Genomic DNA, 13,828 nt, shown 5'->3' with positions numbered 1-13,828 from the left:
AAAAGATTAAATTTAATCCATATTCTATTAAAAAATTAAATAAATTCAAATTTTAACAAAATTAATATTTATTATTTAAAAAATGCTTTTTATTGTTTAACAAAATTAATATCTTTAAAATATTTATAGTTTTGTAAATATAACATTTTGTTTAAAATTAACCTGCAAATAACTCTCATCAGTTTTTAACAATATTAACTCCATTAGTATTTAACCTTATTTGATTATATATAAAAACTAAATTCATCAATTTAATTAATAATAAAACAAAATTGATCCAATCCCTAAACCTATCAAACACTTCTATCTACAAATAGCTTGGACTTTTTAAAAAATTAATGTATGAAATGATTTTGTTATACTTATTGGCCACTTGAAAGTTGGGCAAAAGAAAAAAAAACAATGAATAGTGCTATGAAATCCCTTTTTCTCATTAAGAAAAGAAGCCTAAAAGTAAACACATTCAAGTAGAAAATAACTATTGCATGATTGTAGATGCAAACAAGAAACAAAACAAAAATTAGCATGCTTTTATCAGCATAGATATAGTAATAGTATCAATGTTGTATAAATATTACATTTAACAATACAAACAATATTACAGGAAAAACAATGATATGAAACTTTGCAACCTTTTTTCAGTGAAAATCAATTTTGGGATCAATGCCATGTCGACATTCGTCTGCAAGAGCAATATTTAACATTTCAGTGCAAAACGGATCATCCGGTTTCAGCCATAAAGCCTGTCATGGAAACAATTAAGTACAAATTCAGAGATTTGGGACCAGAATTAAGTTAAATGCATTGAAGCTCTTCTTCAACAATAGTAATTTCTTTGTTCAAATGTTTAAATACCGAACATCATTGAATCAGGCTAAAGGAGATGCAGCATGGAGAAGGTCTTGACACATTTCAAATAAAAGCTATGAAAATAGATCTTTGATTACTGACCTTATGATAGTATGTAATTGCAGAAGTAAAATTATCCTGCAAAAAGGTTAAAAACAAAATCATATACAACGAAAATTCTATCACAAACAGAGACTAAGCAGATACAGTACTGTGAAGTTGACATGCGGTCTGAATTGTTTGTTAATAATCCACGACCCTTTACCACTTGCATCGACATTAATTATCAAGATTCAAAAGAAGGGAGGGGGGGGGATTGCTCGCTTTGACACTCCTTACAGTTCTCCAAGTAGATAGCATATCACAGTAGAGTTCTTCCATGATCATTTCAATTTTGAAAACATAACTTCTCTTGAATTTATATCATGAGCACCATTCACCACCCACACTGATATGTATAGGTAAAGACTTCATTTCCTCCTAGTTTATCAAGTTCCGAAGCAAGTAATCTCGGCTTATTACAAATTTCAAAACAGACTTTTCTTGTACAGTCTAGAAAATCAACCATAAAGCAATATTCGATTATTAATGCATCTGTTATGAAATATAACTTCTATTAAATTTGTATGGACTAACCTGCAAATGGTACGTGTATGCAAGACCTGCATAAGTGCTCAAGCTTTTTGTTGAGAACGTTAGAGCCTTCTCATAGAATGTGATTGCTTCACGAAACATCCTGATACGCCATATTCCCATATTAGTCTCAAAGATTGAGCTCAACACTAGTTTTTTTGCTAACTAATACCACCAAAATTAGACCAGTATCTATAACTCTTTCTTGCAAAAGATTTGAAAACATCAGAATATAGAAATGTTTCGGAAAAAGCATGGACATTACTGTGGAGTTAATAGGGAACAGAAAGTTTTAAGATAGCATGGAGTTCTAAAAAGTTAAAATAACATACTTTAGTTTCCGATAAGCATGGGCAAGATTAACCACAGTAGGTTCCCACATTTCACTTAATGGGTTTGGAATAAGAGCCAATGTTTTCTCAAACCACCAAACAGCTTGATTATACCTGCAAGGTTTTCAAAGAAGGAAAATGCTGTTATAATAATTAAAACTAGATATATAACTTCAAAAGAACTTAACCTTCTGAAAGGAATACAAACACATGATATATTTACATATATGAAATGGAATCTTTACCAAAAAATGGCATACAATGAAATGAGAATTTAAATCATAAAAACATGGTGCATAAGATAACTGCATACCAGGTAAACAAGTAATAGAATATTATGTTTGGAAGAAAAAAAAAAAACTTACTAGTTAGTATTAATCTGTTGACCAAGTTCAATGGAATAATAATAGTAATAATAAATTCTAGATTGTTCCCTGGTTCTCATTTTCAAACATAGAAGTATCAACCTACTAAACTTAAAAACAAGTTTCAACAAGTTTAAAATCCAACTCTAAAATAAGGTGCATTATCCTTACTCTTTCATATGATATGCAACAACTCCAAGCTCATTATGTACAAGTGGATCTGCAGGACAAATTGCCTTTGCCTGCATGATAAACTGAAAAGCAATGCCCTTGTTAAAATTTTTAATCATGCCAGAAAATAATGATTTCTGAAGATACTAGGAAAAGATAATTGAAATGAAACAAAGACAAAAGAGATGATTATAAGCGAAGAAAACTTAGTAAAACAGCACAATCCACGACCAAAAACAAAAAACACAATGATCAATAATTTATAAAGAACTTTTTCTTTAACCTTGTCAATCATTATACTGATCTCTTTTGCAGCCAAACAATTGACCACCAATTTTGCTTGATTTAAGAAATAAAGGAGAGATTATCATTCATATAGAGTCTGCTTCAGTTTCCAAACTTATTCATGAAAATCCAAGTTTTGATGTTTAGGTATTTTATAGTTCTGCAGAATAAGTTATAACAGCAATCTCTCCTAATCTTGGGGAAGATGGCACAATGCACGCTTCCAAGGCAATTTTCAAGTAATAGAAAATAATATCAATATTGATACTAGCTGTTATATACGTACTTGCTTCACTATGAAACATTATAGTCCTCCCCACCACAAGACTATATTTCCTAGAGTTGTCCTTATGCCCACCTCCTTAGTTTGTTAGAAAATATACCCTAACGTATTTCTAACAAACCATGTAATATGCCATTTCTACATATTCTCTTTCCAAAAATAATTTAACAGTAACCACTCTCTAGTGGTTAATTTATTCTGCAAAATAAAATATCTTCAGATGCCTAGAGAGTACCGAAGAGTCCATAAAACAACCCTCATATACAAACTAGGAAGTTTGAAGTCCATAAAACAACTCTCTAGATAATTCTTTAACCCTCACCAAGCTCAGTCAAAATCATAATGTGACAAGTTTAATAAATCACAAATCACCTGCTCAGCAAGCTTGAAGCTGTGAGTCCGCATGTACTCCATTCCAATATACAAAGTTGGTAAATGGCACCTGGAATAAGAGAACATCAAGATTCAACCTGTAAAAGGACAATCCATAAATAATAAGATGACTTCAACTAAGCTTACATGCAATGCAAAATGGGGGAGATTTTGGATAATGACAACCAAGAACGAACAAGAATGCATAACTTTTTTTATTTTAACAGGAGCACTGTGTACAGTGTCAGATAGCTAGTTTTAGAAAAAGGAGAAAAACCATAAAACTTGCAATCTCCAGCCTATCAGGAAAAAGAAACTCTGAAAGCAGTAATATCAATCGAATATAGTGATCAGATACAGGGAGACACCATTTCAAAAGAAAATAGATTTGATGAAAATGGGTGCCAATAAAGTTTCAAGGAAATAAAGCTACAAAAGATAAAGAACTACAGAAAATATATATCCTTTTAGCTTCTCCATAAAGCAACATCTAGATTGAAGAAAAAACATATAATACAAAATTACCCTGGAAACAGGCGAGCACCAGTCCTATAAGCTGACATTGCTTGATCGCCCTCTTCGCGAACAGCATAAGCATTTCCAAAACCTATCCATGCAGGAGCAAATGTTCCATCTAAACTTGTCGACTTGCTGCAGAGTGGAGCAACATCAGTCAATTCAATTGATATGGGAGCCTAATAAGATCAAAATTAAAATATTTTTGACAAGCTGTAGAGATAAATCTCAAAACTAAAGGTGTAATTCATATTGAAACTGAATTATCGAACCACATCAAATCTCCGAGGAAAAAAGTGACAGATAACCCATGAAAATTTGAATGGACAATGGGCAAAGCTAATATTAACAAACAAAATCCTAATAAGATCAAAACTAAACATATTTTACTAGCGGCACAGACAAATGTAGAGATTAAAGGTATATTTTACTAAAATATGAATCATCAAACAACCTAGCATCAAATCTCCAAGAAAACAAAGAATATTACGAACCAGTAAAATTGGAAAAGGAAGGTGGGCAAAGTTCACAGAAATTAACAAACATAATCAATGGCCAACCCATGAGAGTTTTTCTCCTACAATAATTTCCAAATTATCATGCTAGAGATATCTCTAAATTAACTGAACAGGGACACAATGTTTAACCCTTTCAAAGCACACATGAATTCAAGATGCAATACCATCATCAAAACATCTTATGAAGTTTATATCGATAGATGCTTTTCTTTCTATCAAATGCAAGATTTTGTTAGTATCAAACAAGGTGATGTTTCATAACATAAATATAAAAAGTTACTCACTTAGGCATCCATTACATTGGTAAATTAGTAACGCTTTGAAATATTTACCTGAAATAACGGCGTGATTGATCATATTTCTTGATACAATAGTAGTAACAGCCTACCGCAAACCATGACAAAGCCCTATAATAAAGTACAAATCAGGTGAACAATGTAATACACTATAGAAAGTCTTCATAAAGGAGAAGAAAAAGAAATTTATGCTCAACTAAAACTATTTCTCACTTTTGAGGATAATCCTTAACTAAATTGCAAGCCATGAGGTAAAGTTCATTTGAATTCCCAAGCTCCATTGCCGCTGCTAAATGCACCAAGGTACATTTCAGGTGGAAAGGATCCTTTTCAAGCAATCTGCCATGCAAAATGTAAAGCTTACATTATATAAAGCACCCTGGGCAGAGTTTAGAATCACCTTCAATTTGTATGAAAAAGATGTGTACTTATGTCCTGGATTATTATGCCATACACTGGCAGTGGAGTTCTTTAACTCCATAAGCAGGGTTAAAAGGCTACCACATCTCATTTATTTACCTTTTTATTTTTAAATATAACCTAAGGACATATGACAGTTTTTTAAATTATACTTGTTGAGTTCAACAACACCACTGCCAATGTATTTGATAACGACCAGTATATTTTCATGAAACCTAATGAAAATGCCTCATTTTTTAATACATGTCATTGCTTAATTGTGACAAATGTCTTCCATTTATCAAATCATAAAACATTACAATTTAATTACTTTTTTAGCATATTTATATCATTTATAAAAAATAAGAAAAGGTTACATTTAATAAGTTTTTTAGTTACCTATTATATAATTTCCACAAAATTGCCAAAAACATTATCATTCCCCATAAGTATTTGCTTCAACTTTTTGTGTAATTTTGAATAAATACCAAAAATATTACAAATTTTATTTCACTTTTTCTTCTAATTCTCGTTACAAAATATCTAGGTTTATGTATATGCATATTTAACTTTTCACACTATTTTCTTGTAATCTTGACAGATTTTCCTTTTTTAAAGTCCTCTTTTATTTTATCATTTCTCAGGTTTGTAGTTTTAACAAATTATGGAAAAAATTCTACTTTTTAGTAAGTTTTTTATAAAATTTGTATGCTCTATATTCAACTACTAAATTTTTACATTCTTGAAGAAATATGATTCCTTTTTCAATTTTTGACACTTAGAAAATGAAAATAGATAAGAGAGAGCAGCTACAAAGAAAATGAAAATAGATAAGAGAGAGCAGCTACAAGATTTTTTTCTTTCTTTCTTTTAATTGTAAAATTTTAATAATTTGTAATAAATTGAAACATGAAAAAAGAGTAAAAAACTGATCAGATTTTGTTTGTCTCCATAGAACTATAACCCCTGCATAGAATATAATGAAAATATGCATCTATCTTATCATAAAAAGTTCTAAACACGTGGCAGACCAGGGAAATTACTAGTTAAATAAAATTAAGTGTGATTTTGACTTACGTAGAAGTTAGTTCAAAGCATTTTTGATATTCTCCGCATTGATGGTAGTATTCAGCTTTACATGCCAAAAGATCAGTGTTGTCTTTCAAAGTACACATCAAGGATTGGCTAGAAAGGTCAGTTTTAGAACTTTCCTTTTCAAGCTCTTTAAATTTCGCTTCTACAACATTTTCCTTGTCATACTGCATTTAAGAAAAAGAGTTGGCATAAGATAGACCAAAGAAAATGAACAAGTAGCAAACGAAATCTGAAATGCTTATATTCCAAGCAGAGATAATTCAGGCTGCATATTACCTTTTTGATCAAGCAAGAATAGAAAGAAGAGAGCCATCCATCTTCAGGACCAAATTGTAAAGATGAAAGTAGACTGGTTTCTGTAATCCAGAAGCAAAAGAAAAGACAAAAGTTGAAAATTATTGCTTCTTCTAAACCATGACAACATTTATGCTGAACAATGCATAAGAGTCCAACAAAAATGAAAATCAGAAAACCAAAGTTTTGAGAATTGAGAGTAGCAAACTTCAAGCATCTATTCAATGTAATAATGACCGAAAGGGAACCAAAAAAAAGGTTTCTGAACCTTACCTTCCTCACACGTAAGCATGTGATTTTCAACTAGACACTCCAAAGCCTGAAGAGTTACAGAAAATATGATCATGAAATAAATCATCAAGAATGAAACAGCTATAACAGCGAGCATAATATCCCATAAGTACCTCATAACATAAAGGATCAGCTTTGATAGCAGCTTTGTACCTAAAAAAACACAATCAAGTAGATAATCTATAAGCATTTTCAACCAATATAGACATTCTTTTCAACAAAACCAAGAGAAAAAAAAAAAAAAAACAAAGATCCCTATAAAGAAACAAGGGTACTTAGAGAAAGAGAGCAAGAGTTTGGCCAGAAAGAAATTCTAAAAATATAGCTCTGTTTATTACAATAGCAGAAAAAAATTGACGCATAAGAATATGAAAACCACCATTATAACAGTAGAAAAGAGAACTAAACCAAGAAGCTAGAAGCCCAAACTCCAAAATAAGGATTAACTCTTTATTTAGCAGCAAACCTACAAGACATCATTATCTATCTATAAAAAGATTCCAGGTCTAAACATTTTCTTTTACCACCTATTCTTATGCCTTCAAGGGTGCATAAAACCTATCCAAGGAATCTCAAATGCACAAAATCAGGGTGTCTATGTTGCAAACACAGCAATTGCCTCAAAGTTATTAGTTACCAATTCAAATCACAGGCTGTAACTTCAATTTAAAATTTTTGCGGTATGTAATCTAATTAAGATTCTTTACATAGATATAAGAGTTATACCATGTGCTACATACATATCATGCATCCTTTACTCTTTCAATTAATTATCAGGAAAGTGCTATCACAAAATCCATAACTTGTACAGGTAAAAGAAAACAAAACATGAACCTTCAATCCTTTTATTTTCCTCAATGAAATGAGCACTAACTGCTCATGAAAAAAGAAAACAATTTAGCTCAGGATGCTTGAATGCATTTACATGTACATACCATTGTCGAGCCTGAGCACGATTTTCTAAAGCTTCATACGCCTTTCCTCTTAAAAAGCATATTGCTGAAGATATCTGTCAGAAAATGTATGAGTCGTGTTCCTCCAATTAACACTTTATGCAAATAGAAAATTCGCTAACTATTTATAGAGGTTATAATCAATACCATTAAAACTAAAATACTAGAAAGGAATATAACCGATTCCATCACAGCCCAAATGATTTTTCAGGACTCCCGAACAGCCCACTTGAAAGGAAAATAGAATCGAAACAACAAAAAAAGGCAATAAATTAAGATTTTTACATTCATTTCACGATCTTCCCCATCTTTGTCCAGGTACATATCACTATTATCCTTTGTTTCATAAGCGTCCCCGTGTTCATCAAGCTTCTCATCTCCTAACATGAAAAGACACTGGTCCCACTCCTTGAGCTCCTCCTGATCAAATCAATCCAATCCAAAAATATTATTAGAAAAAACACCTTCAACTAAAACCCTACAGTACAACCTAAACCCTCAATCAACCAAAAAATTATTTTTTTCCAGAAATCTCTAAATCGTAAATCAACAAAAGATAACCAAAAGAAGAAAATTGTATTACTGAAATCAGACAGTGATATTCATCATTAAAAAATAATTCAAAGAAAACCTAACATGGCAGAAAATAATGTTAATTAGGGAGAAAAAAAAAAGAACAAGTCTTTTAGGGTAATTGTGAAATGAGTTTACGAGGCACTTGGCTGCGAGGTAGCGGAAACGGAGATCGCGAAAGACAATTTTAGAGGCATTAAGGAGATGATAAGCACGACGGAAATGGCGACCGAGGAAGAGAGCTTGAGCTTGCATGTAGATATCGGCGGGGTCATTGGTAATAGCGGCGACTTTGTCGGCGAAAAAAATGGCGGATGAATAAAGATGCTTGCTAACGCAGTCTCGAACTACGCCGCGAAGTCTCTCTATTTCCTCTTCTCTCATGTCTCCGATGAAAATGGTGGGTTCTTTTCTTTCTCCCAGGAAAATTTTGAAAGGGTTTTCCCAGAGTCAGAGATGGTGTGGAAAAAAAGAGGGAGGAAATGAGCGGGAGTTTGGATTTTGTTGTTGAAACATTTTCACGTTTTTGTTGGCCCAAATGACGGTTGAGCCCGGTTTAGGTGCTGGCTTGGATCAATTAATTATTTTTAGACCAAACGGATCGTATAAATTAATTCAAGGGTAAACTACACTTGTAGTCACCCAACTATTGATAAATTTTCTTTTTGGTCACTCAATTATGAAAAGTACAAAATGGTTACTCAATTATTCCATTTTTTTCTAGTCACCAGCCTGATGAGAGTATGACGCGGTAGCTTTTAAAATTGGTATAATAGTAACTTTAACCCTCAACATTTATATATAATGTCAATCTAGTCTTAATTCTAAAAAATTTAACTCTCAATGTTAACAACATTATGTAATTTAGTCTTCTTTTTTTCAATTTTGTTTTTCTTTATAGCCCTTTCACCTAAAAAGCTAAAAATATTATCTACTAAATTTGATTAGAAATATACCAAAAATAGAAACACTCAAAAATCTAATATAATAATTTTCATTTTTTCTAGTTCTTTTAAAATTAACCCTCAATGTCATGAATAAAAGTAAAACTGTAAAAGAAAGACCAAATTACATGATGTGTAAATATTGAGGGCTAATTTTTTGGAATCAAGTCTAAATATAAATGTTAGGGTTAAAATTACTATTATGTTAATTTTAAAAGTTGCCAAGTTATCTTTTTTTGTTAGTAATTTAATAGTTGGGAACTAAAAAAGAAAATTTCAAATAGTTGGATGACCAAGAAATAAAAAGGTGAATAGTTCTAAATTTTTATAATAAGGTGACCAAAAAAATTACTAATAGTTGAGTGACTACCAATATAGTTTATCCTTAATTTTATTGGGTTAAGTCCACCAAATGTCCTCAAATTATAACTTAGGTTTTATATTTGCTATCTAAATTTTAAAATATTTTAATTAAGTCTTCCAAATATTGATATTGTGTCAAGTCATTTTTTCAACTTAGCCGTTACTTTAGCCGTATATGATGTTGCATTTATAATTTGGATCTAACATGAGTAGATACCTGTTTTAAAAATACTCTGAACTGACATTTAATGTCTAAATTAGCATTGATATAATTCTAATATTTTAGAAACTTGACTGAATATGCTGAATATAAACCAAAATTCTCATTATAAGATGGAGCTTTACAAAATCTTCAATTCGTCATACATCATATAGAAAGAAGTTTAGACACGTAATGGTTTTTGTACATTGATCAAAACTTGAATGCCTAAGACCTTAAGACTTTCTTTCAATTGATACCTCTCTCTCTGGATGGAGCACAATGTTTCATTCCCTCATTTGAACTGAAATCACTCATCAGCCGATCCGAAAATACACTCCAAAGTTTCAAATGATCCAGGTGAAGACCCCCAAAAGTCATACATCCTTGTATAGCAATTGATATTTTGGTATTCGTTCTGGGGGTAGAGGGCAATTAACAATCGATTTGCCTTTCATGGCTCCCCTAAATATTGCCTGCAAGGTCGAAGTCAAAAGATTAGCTCAAAGCTGATATGTCAATATCAATGTAGAAGTCACAAGGGTATGTATCAGAAACACAGAATTTATTACCAACATTATTACTTCTACAGGAAATGCCTGTCCATGAAAACTACCATGAGGGAACAATTGCTTAGCACAAACCACAAAGAAGACAATTTAACAAAGAGAAGATCATACTTGGAACTACTACAGATATGGCAATTCTGTATCTTTGAAAAAAAGTTAGGGAACAACATTGCAGAGATACGGCATGAGAGATCTCTTATTATTACTTTTTCTTAATACCAGCAAGGCATGGGAGGTCTTTTTCTTCCAGCCACCACAGTTTCAACAACGTTTTTATTTTTTTTTTCTTGGCTCTGTTCTGGAAAAAAGTGGTCTTATCACAGTGTCCAACTAAAGAATTAGTGTTTTTTCTGCCATATCCGGCCGAGTCTAGTACATACAAAAGCATGTCCATGTTGGACAATGACACAACACTGGGTCACAAGGGCTTCAACCATGTCCCGTTCTTCCTAGACCAAGATATATCACTTCCAATAGCTATTGTTCATTCCAGCCATTGCCCCGTGAGGGATGAATTACTAGTAGTGTCAGCTCGGATTAGCAATTTCGCAAAATAGAAAGTGAAAACAACAATGTTTACATGAATAAACTACATCACTCACAATGTAACGACTAAGGAGATTGATAGATCAAGAAATTGTGAAGGCACCATATACAGCATACCTCTACAACATCTATGAAGTCTTGCTTTTCATGAAATGCTCCCACCCATTTTGTGTGATCCGCGGTCCTGAATCATAATAAAACAACATTAACCCAATTGCAGAAGAACCATAATACCCAAACTGAAGTCTCTAAATACTTATAATTTATTGCAGAGATCATTTTTTGTTTTTGTTTGAAAACAAGAGATATCAATACAATTCATAAAACCCCAATTCCAAACATAATTAAAGCCCTAAACATATTTGACTAATCATGCTCTGTCGGGTCGGCAACTTAAGAAAAAGCAAATAAGCAGCAAAATAACAACAGAATTCAATTCATTTAACCGAATTAAATTAAAATTGAAAACGAAGAAATAAGGATAAAAATTAGATACCCAGAATCCATCTTCATATGATGAGCATTGAAGAAGAAAATAGTCGAAGGAATCAAGGTGATATCGAAATACTTGACGTAAACCTGAACATCCTCGGAATCAACGTCAACTAAAGCTACCGTGGCGAATTTGGAAACCTCATGCGCTGTCTTGGCAAGGATGTCGTCTAACTGAAGACAGACGGCGTCGTCGGCACGGCCGAATCGGAGGACGAGGACCTTGTCGATGGTGTCTCGGATGATCGTGTCTACTTCTTTCTTCCTCGTCAATGTCGGTAACAGGTAACTCATCTTTGGCTCCTATTCTTTCTTTCAAGAAAAGAGAGGTTTTTATTTATTTATTTTTAGAGGGTCGAAAAAAGTTTTTATTTATTTATCAGGAGTATAACTTGGGTTACAATGTAATTTTCTTTGGAATTTAGAATTTAATTTTTTTTATTTTTAAATTTTAAAATTGAAGAATTATTAATATGATTGTTGGTGTAACATTTCAAATTAAAAAATAATCATTCAATAATAATGTAACTAAAAATAATAATGTTGTAATAAATATGAATTTAACAAAATAATTTTAGTAATATTAACAACTAGACCTGAATTCTAAAATTTAAAAAGTAGAGGGACTGAATTCTTAAAATTATAATGACTAAATTTCAAATTTAAAAAGAGTACAAAGATTTATTGTATATTTATCCTATATTTTTATATTTTATATGTATTTTTTTCCTCTATGACCGCAATTAATTTTGAGGTGTTTTTCATTAAAAATAGCTTTCAAAAAATAATTTCTGAAAAATAGATTGTTTTCTTTGAAAAACTGTTTTTCTTTTTGTGTCAATTTTTTGTGTCAAGATGATTGTGCGAAAATATTTTTTATTGTTTAACAAACTTTCCTAAAATTCTACTTTGGAACTTGTTTTGAATGCAACAAACACAACATAAATTATATTTGCTACAAAATATTATATATAGAAATATTTTTCTTTGACTATCAAATTTTATTTTATAATAAGATAATATTTTCTTTGGTAAAATTTTAGACATATACTTCAGGTTAAACCAGACCTAAACAAATATAAAATTTACCTAAGCCAGCCCAACCAATGAACCCCTCTAATAATATAGATTTAGCAATGATCAATTTCTAATTAAAACTTAATTTGGTTACATATATTATACATGCATGAGAGTGGATAGCGACGCATTAGAGTTGAAATAGTAAATGAAATTAAGCAATATTTAAACAAATACTCTTATTTATATTATTAAAATATTTATATTTTATATTATACAACATTTATTATTAAATATTTATAAATTATAATATATATTTATTGTTGAAATATAATGTGAGAGCCCAATTTTTAGTGGTATCGAAAAATATGGTTTATGGATCTCATTTCTGTAAACTGAGTTCATAAATATTAAACGAAGACAAGATAAAAATATATTGAAGTTTGATCCATGAAGTTTGTTGAATTAATAGTTAATCAAGGATAAAAGACTAAATTGTAAAATCTAATCATTATAGAATTTTAATTAATAAAACATTAGAGAGACTTGAATGGCAATTAATCAAATATCCAAATTTGATTTTAAGCGTTAGTGGATGAGGATGACATGTGTAATAAAACGATTAGTAATTCATTAAATAAAGCTAATTAAATAAATTAAACATAAAACATGTTATAAGCTCATGTGTTTGATACTTGATCTTCATTATTTGCCTTTTTTTTTAGTACAAAAGGAATTTGAAACAAAAGTGTTCTACATAGAGAAATTAAAATTAATTAATTTGCTAAACTTTTATTTTGTAGAATAGCATCATACGTCGTCGGAGGTAATTGAGCAAAAACAACCAACTCCATTTTGCAACTTCTAACCTCCTTAGCTACAACATTAACATCCATCCAATTACATATCTCTGATCTATTCAATGGCTTCCCCCTCTTCCATTTCTTACTATTAAATCCACCGCCATTATACTATCACTTTCAATAACTAATCGACGTACCCATTTCTTCCATGCTAGTCGAATGCCATCCATAATCGCATGTAGTTCAACTTCTAACACCCAGACAGCCCCCAACTTTAAACCATAACCAAACACCCAATCCCCATTATGGTCCCTTACTATGCCATTGGCACAAGTGGATCTAGATCTTACATCCACTTCACCATCCGTATTAAGTTTTAAGCACCATACCTATGGAGATTCTCACCTTTTGACTTCCACATCACATGAAACAGGGCAAAGCCTAATAGCCACCCTTACCCATAACAAACTCAAACTAATGCATACATCTGTGTTTAGATTTTACTCATTAAAGACAATCATATTTTTACTTTTCCATAGTCTCCATACAATATTAGTAAAGATTAACTTCCAGTCATTATTTGGCCTTTTTGTCACATTGAATGATTTGAATGAATGAAAATTCATTATTTGATGAAACATATATTATATTTTATTGATATTAGAAATTG

At 31.2% G+C, this 13,828-nt stretch overlaps 2 protein-coding genes across 2 annotated transcripts; both read right to left on the bottom strand.

Moving 5' to 3' along the window:
- Window positions 1-511: 511 nt before the first annotated feature.
- LOC107917781 (anaphase-promoting complex subunit 6) lies at window positions 512-8,719 on the bottom strand. The gene is made up of 16 exons (XM_016847094.2): window positions 8,364-8,719; window positions 7,938-8,072; window positions 7,635-7,708; window positions 6,813-6,852; window positions 6,682-6,727; window positions 6,391-6,470; window positions 6,097-6,278; window positions 4,834-4,959; window positions 4,657-4,731; window positions 3,816-3,941; window positions 3,291-3,360; window positions 2,351-2,433; window positions 1,815-1,928; window positions 1,486-1,585; window positions 952-987; window positions 512-743 (listed from the first exon to the last, which is right to left on the bottom strand). The coding sequence occupies exons 1-16, from the start codon at window positions 8,607-8,609 to the stop codon at window positions 639-641; spliced, it is 1,638 nt and encodes a 545-aa protein (XP_016702583.1). The 5' UTR covers window positions 8,610-8,719; the 3' UTR covers window positions 512-638.
- A 1,117-nt stretch (window positions 8,720-9,836) lies between these two features.
- Window positions 9,837-11,731, bottom strand: LOC107916781 (thioredoxin-like protein 4B). The gene is made up of 3 exons (XM_016846152.2): window positions 11,343-11,731; window positions 10,964-11,030; window positions 9,837-10,207 (listed from the first exon to the last, which is right to left on the bottom strand). The coding sequence occupies exons 1-3, from the start codon at window positions 11,630-11,632 to the stop codon at window positions 10,109-10,111; spliced, it is 456 nt and encodes a 151-aa protein (XP_016701641.1). The 5' UTR covers window positions 11,633-11,731; the 3' UTR covers window positions 9,837-10,108.
- Between the last annotated feature and the right edge of the window lie 2,097 nt (window positions 11,732-13,828).

Source organism: Gossypium hirsutum, chromosome A01 (genome assembly GCF_007990345.1).
Source record: "Gossypium hirsutum isolate 1008001.06 chromosome A01, Gossypium_hirsutum_v2.1, whole genome shotgun sequence".
NCBI lineage: Eukaryota > Viridiplantae > Streptophyta > Magnoliopsida > Malvales > Malvaceae > Gossypium > Gossypium hirsutum.
The sequence above is the reverse complement of the archived record's forward strand: the minus strand, read 5'-3'. Positions and strand labels throughout refer to the sequence as shown.